At 46.0% G+C, this 14,191-nt stretch overlaps 1 protein-coding gene across 1 annotated transcript in view; it reads right to left on the bottom strand.

Annotated features, from left to right (window-relative positions):
* Positions 1-14,191, bottom strand: part of FARP2 (FERM, ARH/RhoGEF and pleckstrin domain protein 2) — an 818,436-nt gene that overhangs the window by 420,877 nt on the left and 383,368 nt on the right. The window contains exon 11 of the mRNA XM_033957823.1: positions 5,207-5,275. Within this exon, the coding sequence (XP_033813714.1) occupies positions 5,207-5,275 (69 nt within the window). The remainder of the gene's footprint in view (positions 1-5,206; positions 5,276-14,191) is intronic.

A 14,191-nucleotide genomic window follows, 5' to 3' on the forward strand; every position in this document is an offset into this window, starting at 1 on the left:
TTCTATGCCCTTCATGATCTTGAAGGTTTCTATCATGTCTCCTCTAAGTCTCCGCTTCTCCAGGGAGAACAGCCCCAACTTTTTCAGTCTGTCGGTATATGAGAGATTTTCTATACCCTTTATTAGCTTAGTTGCTCTTCTCTGGACTCCCTCAAGTACTGCCATGTCCTTCTTGAGGTACGGCGACCAGTACTGGACAGTACTCCAGGTGCGGGCACACCATTGTACGATACAGTGGCAGGATGACTTCCTTCGTCCTGGTCGCGATACCCTTCTTAATGATACCCAACATTTTGTTTGCTTTCCTTGAGGCTGTGGCGCACTGCGCCGACGCCTTCAGTGTTGCGTCTACCATCACTCCCAGGTCTCTTTCAAGGTTGCTTACCCCTAGAGGTTGTCCCCCCATCTTGTAAGTGAACATTGGGTTCTTTTTCCCTACATGCATGACCTTGCATTTCCCTATGTTGAAGCTCATTTGCCACTTTTTGGCCCACTCTTCCAGCGTTGTCAGATCTTTTTGGAGATCTTCGCAGTCATCCATGGTTTTGACCCTGCTATATAGTTTGGTGTCCTCCACAAATTTAATAACCTCACATTTTGTTCCCGCCTCTAGGTCGTTAATAAATATATTAAACAGGAGCGGTCCCAGCACCGACCCCTGCGGAACTCCGCTAGTGACCCATTGCCAGTCTGAGTAATGGTCCTTTATTCCAACCCTCTGTTTCCTGCCCGCCAGCCAGTTTTCGATCCATCAGTGGACCTCCCCTTGTACCCCGTGGTTCGTGTGGTACCTTGTCGAAGGCTTTTTGGAAGTCAAGGTAAATGATGTCTATGGATTCCCCTTTATCCACCTGGCTGTTTACCCCCTCAAAGAAGTATAATAAGTTCATGAGGCATGACCTGCCCTTGCAGAAGCCATGCTGACTCGATTTTAGCTGCCCATTGTTTTCGATGTGCTCCCAGATGCTGTCCTTAATCAGCGTTTCCATCATCTTCCCCGGGATCGAGGTCAAGCTCACCGGCCTGTAGTTTCCTGGGTCTCCCCTTGAGCCTTTTTTGAAGATGGGCGTGACATTTGCTATTTTCCAGTCCTCCGGAATTTCTCCAGTTTTTAAGGATAGGTTGCATATTTGTCGAAGTGGCTCAGCTATTTCGTTCCTTAGTTCCTTGAGTACCCTTGGGTGAATGCCGTCCGGACCTGGCGGTTTGTCGCTCTTTAGCCTATCTGCCTGAGGACATCCACCTGGCTCACCTCTAGTTGGACCAAATTATTATCCTTATCTCCATTTACAATCTCATCCCATCCCCGCCACATCCCATTTGTTGTCATCAGTCCACCACGTTTCTGTGACTCCAATTATGTCCAGGCCCTTCTTGCTGGCTATGAATTCCAGATCTCCCATTTTGGCCCTTAGGCTCCTAGCATTAGTGTATAGGCAAAGTAAGAACCGAGGTTTTTGAATTAAAATCAGAAAATCCAAGATAGCTGTCGTGGCAATGTTTATGCATCAAAAACAGACCGGGAGAAATGAATAAAAGTTTAAAAAAATATATATATTCAGGAGGTGGGGAGACCCCAAAGAAAGCCCTGAAGACCCTCAAAACTACCATTTTAGAATCACCCTGAAGTCTCCCATAGACAGTCAGACTGTACTCATAGAACTGCCTGGTGCTGTACCTGCATCAGCTCACATTGCAGATGGACAAGGGAGAAGATTCCTACCTCAAACAAGCACTTAAGATCCTCCAAAAGCTTGTCTCTTTGGGATGCCTTTTAGACACACTCAAATTCTGAGTGGAGAGGGGGGGGCAATGTCTACAGTCAGCACCCGCTAACACCCTCTGAACCAACACGGGGCCACTCAGCCTCTGCTAAAGTGCCTAATAAATCAGGGACAAGCTGAGCTCCCAAGGAATGCATCCCAAGCTATCTTAAGTATTAGTGCAGGCTGGCTAGATAGGTGCCCTGCGAAAGCCCTCAGAACTAGAGGCTGTATCTTCTCCCAACAGAGCTGCAAAAGAAATCCTGGGAATCTCTGGGGCACCGCGAAGCCTCACATTTTGGATTAAAACTGAAAATAATAAATCAATTGTAGAGCAGAAGAAAAGATACCTTCTCAACTTGCTTACAGAAGGAAAAACTGAAAAGATGGGGACTGCCCAATGAAACAAGAAGGTAGAGCTGAAAAGCTCTAGATCAGGGGTGCCCACACTTTCTTGGCTTGCAAGCTATTTTTAAAATGACCAAGTCAAAATAATCTACCAACAATAAAATTTAAAAAAACACAAAGCACACTGTATGCAGAGAAAATGTTAATTATCATTTTATTTGTTTTTTTCAAAGAGGTCATGGCAGATGACTTTAAAATTTGCAATGTCACCTAAGTAACAACTATACAAAAATAGCCAAATATACCCCCTCGATAGCGGTTTTTAGTGCAGGGAGCTGCGATTAATGCCCCACGCTGCTCCTGACACACATAGGCGTCCTGCGCTAAAAACTGCTATTGCGGTTTAGTCAAAGGGGCCATAGTGCAAAATATAGACAGCAGATATAAATTCGGACACACTTTGATCACTAAATTTAAAATAAAAACTTTTTCCTACCTTTGCTGTCTGGTGATTTCATAAGTCTCTAGTTGCACTTTCTTCTTCTGACTGCACTTCTTCAAGGGAGTAAACAGGCGGATAGACAAGGGTGACCCGGTCAACATTGTATATCTGGAGTTTCAGAAGGCGTTTGACATGGTTCCGCATGAACGACTACTTTGAAAAATTGTGAGCCATGGAATCGAAGGTGAAGTACTCATATGGATTAAAAACTGGCTGGCGGATAGGAAACAGAGAGTGGGGGTAAATGGACAATACTCGGACTGGAAAAGCATCACCAGTGGAGTGCCGCAGGGTTCGGTGCTTAGACCCATGCTCTTCAACATATTTATAAACTATCTGGAAATTGGTACAACGAGTGAGGTGATTAAATTTGTGGACGATACAAAGTTATCCAGAGTAGTAAAGATGCAGGAGGATTGCGAAGATCTGCAACATGACAAACATGCTCGAGAAATGGGCCACAACATGGCAAATGAGGTTCAACGTGGATAAGTGTAAGGTGATGCATGTTGGTAACAATACACGAATACAAGATGTCCGGGGTGGTACTTGGAGAGACCCCCCCAAGGAGAAGGACTTGGGAGTACTGGTCGACAAGTTGATGAAGCCAACTGCACAATGTGTGGTGGCAGCGAAAAGGACGAACAGAATGCTAGGAGTGATTAAGAAGGGGATCACGAACAGATCAGAGAAGGTTATCATGCCACTGTACAGGGCCATGGTACGCCCTCACCTGGAATACTGCGTCCAGCACTGGTCACCGTACATGAAGAAGGACAAGGTACTACTCGAAAGGGCCCAGAGAAGAGCGACTAAAATGGTAAAGGGGATAGAGGAGTTGCCGTACAGCGAGAGATTAGAGAAACTGGGCTTCTTCTCCCTTGAAAAGAGAAGACTGAGAGGGGACATGATCGAAACATTAAGATACTGAAGGGAATAAACTTAGTAGATATAGACTTAGTAGATAAAGACATGTTGTTCACCCTCTCCAAGGTAGGGAGAACAAGAGGGCACTCTCTAAAGTTAAAAGGGGATAGATTCTGTACAAACGTAAGGAAGTTCTTGTTCACCCAGAGATGGTGGAAAACTGGAACGCTCTTCCGGAGGCTGTTATAGGGGAAAACACCCTCCAGGGATGCAAGACAAAGTTAGACAAGTTCCTGCTGAACCGGAGCGTATGCAGGTAGGGCTGGTCTCAGTTACGGCACTGGTCTTTGACCTGGGGGCCACAGCAGGAGTGATGGACCACTGGTCTGACCCAGCAGCGGCAATTCTTATGATCTTATGTACAGAAGACCCTCAATATTCATGGAGATTAGGGGCAGAGCCAGCCCGCGAATATTGAAATATCACAGATAACTTTCAGGGCCAGCTGTGACCCACCCCCACCTCTCTCCTGCGTCCCAGATCGTCCCCAGACCTTACCTGATGGTCTAGCTATGACGTGGGGCAGAATTGATCTTCCTATGCTCCTGCCCCTTGCAGAGTCGTCATCAAAATGGCTGTTGTGAGTTCCCGTTGTAGTCTCAAGACTACAATGGGAACTCAAGGCAGCCATTTTGATGATGGCTCTGCATGGGGCAGGAGTGTGGGAAGATCTAACCTGTCCTGCGTCACCGCTAGACCACCAGATAAGGTTTGGGGAAGGTCCAGAATGCAGCATTTCTTTTAAAAATTTCACGAATAACCGAATCTGCCGGTACTGAAATTGCAGATTCGGAGGGGGTACTGTATTTCTTTCTTTCTGCCTCCTGCATGCTTCCTCTCCTCCAGATCTCATTCCATTACCCAACCAACAGCTCTCTCTGTCCCTCCACGAGTCCAACTTTTTCTTCCTCTCTCCCTGCTCCCTCTCCTTCCTTTCTCACTCTGTCTCTCTTTCTCTGCCCCTCAACTTTCTTTCTTGCTCTCTCCCTGTCCCCACTTTTCTTTGTCTGTTTTTCTCTCTTCTTCCTTTCTTTCTCTCTTCTTCTTTCTTTCTTTGTCTTTCTTTCTCTCTCCTTGTCCCCCACTTTCTTTCTTTCTATCTGTCTTTCTCTTTCCCTGCCCCCCTCAGCTACTGCTACCGATTTCTCCCTGCTTTCCTGATGCCAGGCCAGGCGCGTACAAGCACTAGGCCCACAAGCCTTCCGCCCCCACCCCCCGACATCAATTCTGACGTCAGAGAGGAAGTTCCAGGCCTGCCAGGCAGCGATTGGCTGGCTTGGAACTTCATCTCCAACGTCTGAATTGATGTCGGGGTGGGGGGGGGGAAGGCTGTGGGTCCGGTGCTTGTATGCTCCTGGTCTGGTGTCAGAGAAACAGGGAGAACAAATCGGAAAGGCAACGCGAGTCTATTGCAGAGCCTGTGATAGGCTCCGTAATTAATTTGCGTTGCCTTTGCCATTGACCTTTTGGGCACCCCTGCTCTAGATGATTCCTTCTGCAAAAACTCGCAAGTAGAGGTGAATAACCCACTGGTCTAAATTCATGTTCCTTCTGCACTAGAAACCTAATATCTCATGCAAAAGGTAAAATATTTCCAAATCAGACAAGTCAGTGGCACTGGAGTTCCCTTACCTCTGCAAAAGGAAAACAAAAAACACCTCTTTACCTTTCATAGGGAGCTTTCCTCATTCCACTGTCCCGAACATAATCCACCAGCTGTTTCTGTGTTCGGCCACTGTAAACACACACACAAGAGCATCATAAATATTGTTAAAGACAGGTTGTGTAAGGTTATTTTGAAGTCGGTAAAATAGTTAGAAACTCATCTAAGCAGTATAAAGAACTAAATCTGTAATCTGCTCATCTATGTTTGGAGTGCAGCTATCCAAAACCTTGAATCCAAGGAAAAATACACTGGGCATTTCCTGGGACAGTGCTAAGGAAAAAAGACTGCCTTGGAAACTTCTGAAAGCTAAGTTACTCAGAATTTCATATTCTGCTCTTAGCACTGATTCTAGCATTATATCTACTTAATTTCTCTTCTCCTTCCTAATTGCTTCTTACTAAAAATAAATTTCTCTGTCCTCTGCTAAATCATATTTCTTCTTCCTTCTCATAGGAAAAGGGTAAGAAACTGTATTAACTCTACTTAAATCCTGTGTGCTTGTGGCACAGGGAAACTCAAGTTAGGAAAATCCTTTTTTTTTAATCATGCGTTTTAGGGTAGCTACTGATTTGGTATAAAGCCTATATTTCTGAACCCTCAATACAGTTACTAGTCTTGGGCCACTGTGTCTGATTAGGTTTAGAAGGGAGGAGCCTGGATTTACTAAGGTGACTGCAATTCTGGTGACTGTGCTGAGGAAAAAAAGACTGCCTTGGAAACTTTTGAAAGCTAAGGGCTCCTTTTACTAAGGTGCACTAGCGTTTTTTAGCGCGCGCACAAGATTAGCGCGCGCTATCCGAAAAATTACCGCCTGCTTAAAAGGAGGCGGTAGTGGCTAGCACGCACTATTCCGCGCATTAAGGCCCTAACGCACCTTTGCAAAAGGAGCCCTAAGTTACTCAGAATTTCATATTCTGCTCTTAACACTGATTACAGCTTTATACCTGCTTTTTATGTTAAAAAAAAAAATTCTCTGTCCTCTGCTAAATCATATTTCCTCTTCCTTCTCATAGGAAAAAGGGTAAGACTTATAGTTCTATCCAACCATCCCAGGGATCACTGCTCATATATAGAGAACCAAATAATCAAGACTACTCAAATCAATTCACTTTCCAACCAATCAAGATGACCTTTATTCAATGCAATCACTGTACTGATCGAAACATTCAAAATACTGAAGGGAATAGACTTAGTAGATAAAGACAGACTGTTCACACTTGCCAAGGCAGGGAGAACGAGAGGGCACTCTCTATAGTTGAAAGGGGATAGACTCCGTACAAATGTAAGGAAGTTCTTCTTCACCCAGAGAGTGGTGGAAAACTGGAACGCTCTCCTGGAGTTTGTTGTAGGGGAAAACACTCTCCAGGGTTTCAAGACTAAGCTGGACAAGTTCCTGCTAAACTGAGATGTACGCAGGTGAGGCTGGACTCATTTAAAGCACTGGTCTTTGACCTGGGGGCCGCCGCGTAAGTGGACTGCCAGGCAGGATGGACCACTGGTCTGACCCAGCAGCGGCAAGTCTTATGTTCTTATGTGCTTTAATTCCAAGCCACACCATTTGGAGGCTCAAGGTTTGCCCCATCTGTCTTCAACTTGCTAGTATTAAGGAGGAGCTCTGCAAGCTTAACCAAGAATTGAATACAATTAAAGCAACTTCCATCGCTCCACAAAATCATTACAACTTACCACCTCTGCCCTCAAAGAATAAAACCACCCAGGAATAAATGGATCACAGTAGGCTAAGGAAGATGTCATGTAACACAGAAACATGCACCTTCACAAATATTACCTCTACATAATTCCTTTGTTCCACTAGTGCATTGCAATACTCAGGAAAACAGAATTAAGATGGGACTGGAACCAATGAAGGTAACTCGAGAGAGAAAGCACACCCTAAGCACAAATAAAAAAGCCAAAAACAGAAAACTATTGCTGCTGGGGGATTCCATCATCAGAGGCATTAACCTTGGAACACAGGGCAAGGAGACCAAAATAGTGAAATGCCTTCTAGGATCCTCAGCTACCAGGAATTCCAGGCAAATACTGACTATAATTAAGGAAGAAATTAAGGATTCTAATGTCGATGATGTTATCCATCTGGGAACAAATGACCTGGCCATCAACTCCACAAGTTGCAGCACAGAAAGCTTTTCGGGAGCTTGGTGAGGGCTTGAAACCTTTTGTAAAGACTAGTTTTTTCAGAAGTACTGCCTGCATATGGAAAGGGAGAGCAAATAGTAAAAAACACAGAGGACTTCAATAGGTGGCTCAAAGCCTGGTGCCATCAAGAAGGCTTTAAGTACCGTATTTTCACGCAGATAACGCGTGCGTTATACGCGTTTTTACCTACCGTGCATACCCCTCGCGCGGTATACAAATTTTTTTTTTAACATAGTTCCCACCCCGCCCGACCCCCCCCCCCCCCCCCCAGCAGGACCGCTCGCACCCCCACCCCGAACGACCGCTCGCACGCGCTCCCACCCGCACCCGCATCCACGATCGGAGCAAGAGGGAGCCCAAGCCCTCTTGCCCGGCCGACTCCCCAACTCCCCGACAATATCGGGTCAGGAGGGAGCCCAAACCCTCCTGGCCATGGCGACCCCCTACCCCCACCCCGCACTACATTACGGGCAGGAGGGATCCCAGGCCCTCCTGCCCTCGACGCAAACCCCCCTCCCTCCAACGACCGACCCCCCCCAAGAACCTCCGACCGCCCCCCCAGCCGACCCGCGACCCCCCTGGCCGACCCCCACGACACCCCCACCCCCCTTCCCCGTACCTTTGGTAGTTGGCCGGACAGACGGGAGCCAAACCCGCCTGTCCGGCAGGCAGCCAACGACGGAATGAGGCCTGATTGGCCCATCCGTCCCAAAGCTCCACCTACTGGTGGGGCCTAAGGCGCCTGGGCAAATCAGAATAGGCCCTGGAGCCTTAGGCCCCACCTGGGGGCGCGGCCTGAGGCACATGGGCCCAACCCGACCATGTGCCTCAGGCCGTGCCCCCAGGTGGGACCTAAGGCTCCAGGGCCTATTCTGATTGGCCCACGCGCCTTAGGCCCCACCAGTAGGCGGAGCTTTGGGATGGATGGGCCAATCCGGCCTCATTCCGTCGGTGGCTGCCTGCCGGACAGGCGGGTTTGGCTCCCGTCTGTCCGGCCAACTACCAAAGGTACGGGAAAGGGGGGTGGGGGTGTCATGGGGGTCGGCCAGGGGGGTCGCGGGTCGGCTGGGGGGGCGGTCGGAGGTTCTTGGGGGGGGGCGGTCATTGGAGGGAGGGGGGTTTGCGTCGAGGGCAGGAGGGCCTGCGATCCCTCCTGCCCGTAATGTAGTGCGGGGTGGGGGTAGGGGGTCGCCGTGGCCAGGAGGGTTTGGGCTCCCTTCTGGCCCGATATTGTCGGGGAGTCGGCGGTCCTTCGGGGTGAGGGTGCGAGTGGTCCTGCCGGGGGGGGGGGGGGATGTATCGGACGTCGGGGGGGGGCATCAGGCTTTCAGGATGGGACAGACCTTCAAGGGGGACAGGCAGACCTTCAAGGGGGGACAGGACTTCAAGGGGGACAGGCAGACCGAAGGGAGTGAAAAAGCTATAAAATAAACCCACTAGCGTGTCAATGTGTTGAGAGGAAGAGGTGGTCTGGGAAATTCTGCTGAGAAAACTCCGGGTCCATTTCCACCCCCCAGTTACCCTAGTCCACTCCACTCAACTGGTTCACATACTGAGTGGGTCTTTGGGTGTTGTTCCTGGGATCTCTTTCAGTGGTTTGTCAGTATCTCCTTGTGGTCCAAGGAAGGAAACTTTGTTAACCTTAGCATTGACCTTCAGAATATATTTGTAACAGCGCTACTTGTGTGGCATTACCGTAGGCTATGTAGTGATGGAAAGAAAAAAACAGACCTTTGCACATTTTTGCACTAGGTATATGGTATAGGTATATAGGTATAGGTATTCCTGCACAGCTAAGTCCTTGTGAAGTTACGGTACCTTGTTCTTTCTGTATTTGACATCTAGCAAGGTCTCTGTTTGGAAGGAATGATTTAAGTTATGGTAAAAGCAGATAGCGTTGCTGGTTTTAAAAAGGTTTGGACAAATTCCTGGAGGAAAAGTCCATGGTCTGTTATTAAGACATGGGGGAAGCGTCTGCTTGCCCTGGATCGGTAGCATGGAATGTTGTTATTCTTTGGGTTTTGACCAGGTATTTAGTGACCTGGATTGGCTACCATGAGAATTGGCTACAGGGCATGATGGACCATTGGACTGACCCAGTTAGGCTATTCTTATGTTCTCATCTGTAGGGGCCTTTGTTTTCACTTCTTATTTTAATGTATTTTTTCTGGAAACTTATCAGTGTTTTTTATAATGGGAACAAAAATGGAAGAGAATTACCGTAATGTGTGTGGAATGGGGGGGGGTTGTTTAACTACCATAATTTCTTCAGCTAAATACCGGTAATTCAATCCACCTCAACCAGACATAGGAGAACTCACGCACCATTGACACACCCTCCAACCAAACACGTGAAAAGAAAAAAACTGTTCATTCTTATAAACAACCTTATAACTTTTAATCTAGAGTTAGTGAGTATGAATTCAGCAACAAGAACAGAAACATGTTAATTCTTATAAACTATAACATTAACCGGTAGATCAAACGAAGTATGGAGGACAAAATAATCTAAATACAGTTACCGTAATTACGGTAAAGTTGTAAATAAACAAAGTTTACAGGTTTATTCAGTCATCATCATCACAGTCATCTGAATCCTTGAATCCATCAAAATCCGAATTGTCATCATCGTCATTAAATAAACTGAGCACGGCCTGCAGACGATCCTCGTTTATTTCCGAAGTGATATCGTCATCATCGTCATCATCATCATCATCATCGCTGATATCCATGTTGTTGCCTCCTTCCGCTGCACTGGTAGTACCCGTAGTGTCATTGGTTTCATAAACAATGCCCGCTTTTCTAAATCCGTTTCGAATGGTATCTGGTGTTATTTTGTCCCATGCTGAAGCCACCCACTTGCAGACTTCTGTGAAAGTTGCCCGCTTCTGCCGCCCCGCGGGTGTGTACTCGTGCGTGCCGCTCTGCATTCACTCCTCCCACTCCTTTCTAATAAAAGTCTTGAATGGATGATTCACTGCGATGTCAAGTGGTTGCAGCTTACACGTCAGGCCTCCAGGTATCACAGCGATGTGGGCACGAGTAGAATTAATGTAGGCCTGAACATTTTTTTCTTTGTGGGCAGCCATGGCATCCAAAATTAACAAGGATTTTTTTGCAAAGAATCCACCCGGTCTTGCCCTAAAGCATTTATCTACCCACAATCTCATTACGTCGCAGTCCATCCATCCCTTCTTGTTGCAGTGCACAACCACACTGGTGGGCAGCTTTTCACGGGGCATAGTGACCCTTTTGAAAATGAGCATGGGCTTTAACTTAACCCCGCTAGCTGAGCAACCAAGAACGACTGTAAAACACGTTCTTTCATGCCCAGTTGTGGTGATGGCAACAGATTTAGTACCTGTGGGGGCTATGGTTCTTGTTGCTGGAATGTCGAATGCCATTGGAATTTCATCCATGTTGATGATATCCTTTGCAGTGATGCCAAGTTCAGATATTTCTTTGGCGACAAAGTCACGGAAATCAATCAATTTTTGCTGCCACTCATCTGGAAGTCGCTGGCCAACAGTTGTTCTCAATCTAACTGATAGTCCGTTCCTTTTCATAAATTTTGAGATCCATGTGAAGCCAGCTTTGAAGTTGGGTATTCCTCTTCCATTGGCAAGTAGTTTTGCCTTCATCTGAATCGCAACAGTAGAGACTGATTGATTTTGCTCCCTTCTCGCCAGAATCCACTGCTTCAAGTCATCCTCCAGCTGAGGCCATTTTGGTTTGGCCCCACGACGTGCCCGTTTGCGCGGATTGCATTTCTCCAGTTCCTTCTTATCTTTTCTCCATTCACGCACCGATGTTTCTCCAACATCGAACTCTCTCGCTGCGGCCCGGTTGCCTATTTCCTCAGCTTTCGCAACGACTTGAAGCTTAAAGTTCACTGTATATGACTTTCGTCTTATTCCTGCCATTATGGCGGTACATTTAAATTTAATTGATAAACTCTACTACCGGGTAGATAAATGCAGAATACCAATCTGAAGAGATCAAATTAAAATGTGGGCTCTACATGCAGCATTAATCTTTTATAGGCTTACCCAAAGGCTGAGATGCTGTTGTATAGTCAAAATAGTATTCACTGGGCAAATTACAAGGCCAGATAGAGGGGGGCCACAGCCTGGTGGTGAAAAACACACCACCAGAAAAACAGCCTTGGTGAAAACTAAGCGGCAAGCATGCTCAGACCATTGCGCATGCTTACAGAGCTGGGAGCAGGGCAGGGCGGGCGAAAGGAGAGTCGGGACAGCGCACGGAGAGGCGGGGCAGTGCACGGAAAGTCAGAGCGGGTGAACGGAGAGTCGGGACAGCGCACGGAGAGTCGGGGCAGTGCACGGAAAGTCAGGGCGGGTGAACGGAGAGTCGGGACAGCGCACGGAGAGGCGGGGCAGTGCACGGAAAGTCAGGGCGGGTGAACGGAGAGTCGGGACAGCGCACGGAGAGGCGGGGTAGTGCACGGAAAGTCAGGGAGGGTGAACGGATAGTCGGGACAGCGCACGGAGAGTCGGGGAGGGCGAAAGGAGAGTCGGGGTGGCCAGAGGAGAGTCGGGGCGGGCGAAAGGACAGTCGGGCTGCATGCGCGTTATACGCGTGAGCGCGGTATACAAAAGTTTTTGTACATAAAATCGTGGTTTCTGCGCGCTATACCCATGTGTGCGTTTTACACGGGTGCGCGTTATCTGCGTGAAAATACGGTACATAGGTGGATGGGGAAATACATGTAAAGACAAGAGACTATATTGTAAGGATGGGTTACATCTTATTATAGAAGGAAAAAGAATCATTGCTGAGAAATGTAGACAATGTTTCTAGGCACTTAAATTATAAGGTGGGGGTGGCGTATATACAATTATGGAGGCTACTCCTACCAAAAGACGAGATGTGATGGTAGTAAAGACAGCAACATAAACAATATTAGCAACTCACTTCTTAGCAATGTAACAGGAAGTGAAACTAAACATAAAGCTATACAAAAAATGGTAGCTGAAAGATAGCTGGAAAGCAATGACCACAAACTCTTTCAGTCTAAGCAACAAAGCTCATGATCTGCAAGCCCTGATGTTAGACGCAGTCCTGGATATTGTTGCTATCACAGAGACATGGTGCAATGACTCCTATGGATGAGATGGTCAAAAAGATGGAGGAGTAGTTCTCAATGTAAGGATCGGTATCCAAGTGACTGAAATGCAGGGGACCTGGGGAGAGGAAGAAGTGATATGGATTGTATTGAAAAGAGAAGAAGAAACTTCTATCTACATGGGTGTAGTCTACAGACCTCCTCCTCAATCACAGCAAATTGATAAAGATCTGATTGCAGATATCCAAAAGTTCTGAAAGAAAGAGGAGATACTGCTGTTGGGTGACTTCAATCTGCCAGACGCGGACTTGAAAGTTCCATCTGCGGAATTGGAAAGAAGGAGGGAGATTGTGGATGCCTTTTCAAGAGGCTCTGCTCAGACAAATGGTGATGGAACCCACAAAGGAAAAAGTGAAATGGGGAGAATATCTCTAACCAGGCTGCTGGCGCTAATGTTTAAAAAAGAGATAGAGCAGATTTTAAAATGAGATGTGGGAGAAAGCAGACAGTCGCCCAGAAGCGGATGGTTCAGTGAGGTATTCTTGGAGGATACTATTGAAACAGGATATTTAGGAAATCCCAGTAGAGAGGTTCCAATAATAGTGAAAGACAGCCAGGAGGGTTTAAGAGGAAGGCAGAGTAAGGTTTTTTTTGCCGCAACAAAGAGGAAGGCAGAGTAAAAGACTCAAATTTTCCCTGTCTTCTCATCAGCCTGTAGTTGCAAGGGAAAAACACAATTTGAAGTGGCTGTATACAAATGCTAGAAACCTAAAAAATAAAATAGGAGAGTTACAGTATACAGCACTGAATGATATAATAGGCATCTCGGAGACCTGGTGGAAGGAGGACAATCAATGGGACACTGTTATCTTAGTACAAATTATATCGCAAGGATAGAGTAGATCAAATTGGAGGGGGGTTGCGCTATATATTAAAGAGGAAATTGAATCAAATAAAATAAACATTCTGCATGACATAGATAGCAGTGTGGAATCCTTATGAACAAAAATTCCATGGAAGGGAAGGAATATAAAGGTAGGGTTATACTACCGTCCCCCGGGACAAAATGAGCAGACAGATGAAGAAATGTTTTCAGATATTAGGAAAGCTGGAGAATTGGGCAACAGTATAATAATGGGTGATTTCAATTACACATATGTAGAAAAATCATATGCTAGACACACTTTCTAGTCAATCTGGTCATTAAGAACCACAAGGTGTATAAAATCTACAGGAGGGAGCACATGTACTGAAATGTCCGAGGAGCACCAAAAAAATACTTTGGAGAAGAAAAACTTTGGAGAAAAGCAAGACCTCAGTTAAAGGGCTTAATGGGTCTTTAAAAAAACTCCAAACAAGGAGCTAAAACTCGGCGATACAGACTGCAACTATTAATGCTCCAAATTCCCAATTACTACATCACAGAAGACTATGTCCATTCAGAATTGTATTATATATATATATATATATATATATATATATATATATATATATATATATATATATATATATACACACACACACATTAGTGATACACACACACACATTAGTGATTTTTATTCCGCTATTACCTTATGGTTCAAGGCGTTTATATATATAAATAAATAAATATATATAAATAAATAAATATATATATATATATATATATATATATATATATATATATATATATAAATGACGACGTAACATCAGCACTGCATTCAAAAAACAGAAAGGAGTACTTAGCTTCTTGCCCAGGC

Source organism: Geotrypetes seraphini, chromosome 9 (genome assembly GCF_902459505.1).
Source record: "Geotrypetes seraphini chromosome 9, aGeoSer1.1, whole genome shotgun sequence".
In the NCBI taxonomy this organism is placed as follows: domain Eukaryota; kingdom Metazoa; phylum Chordata; class Amphibia; order Gymnophiona; family Dermophiidae; genus Geotrypetes; species Geotrypetes seraphini.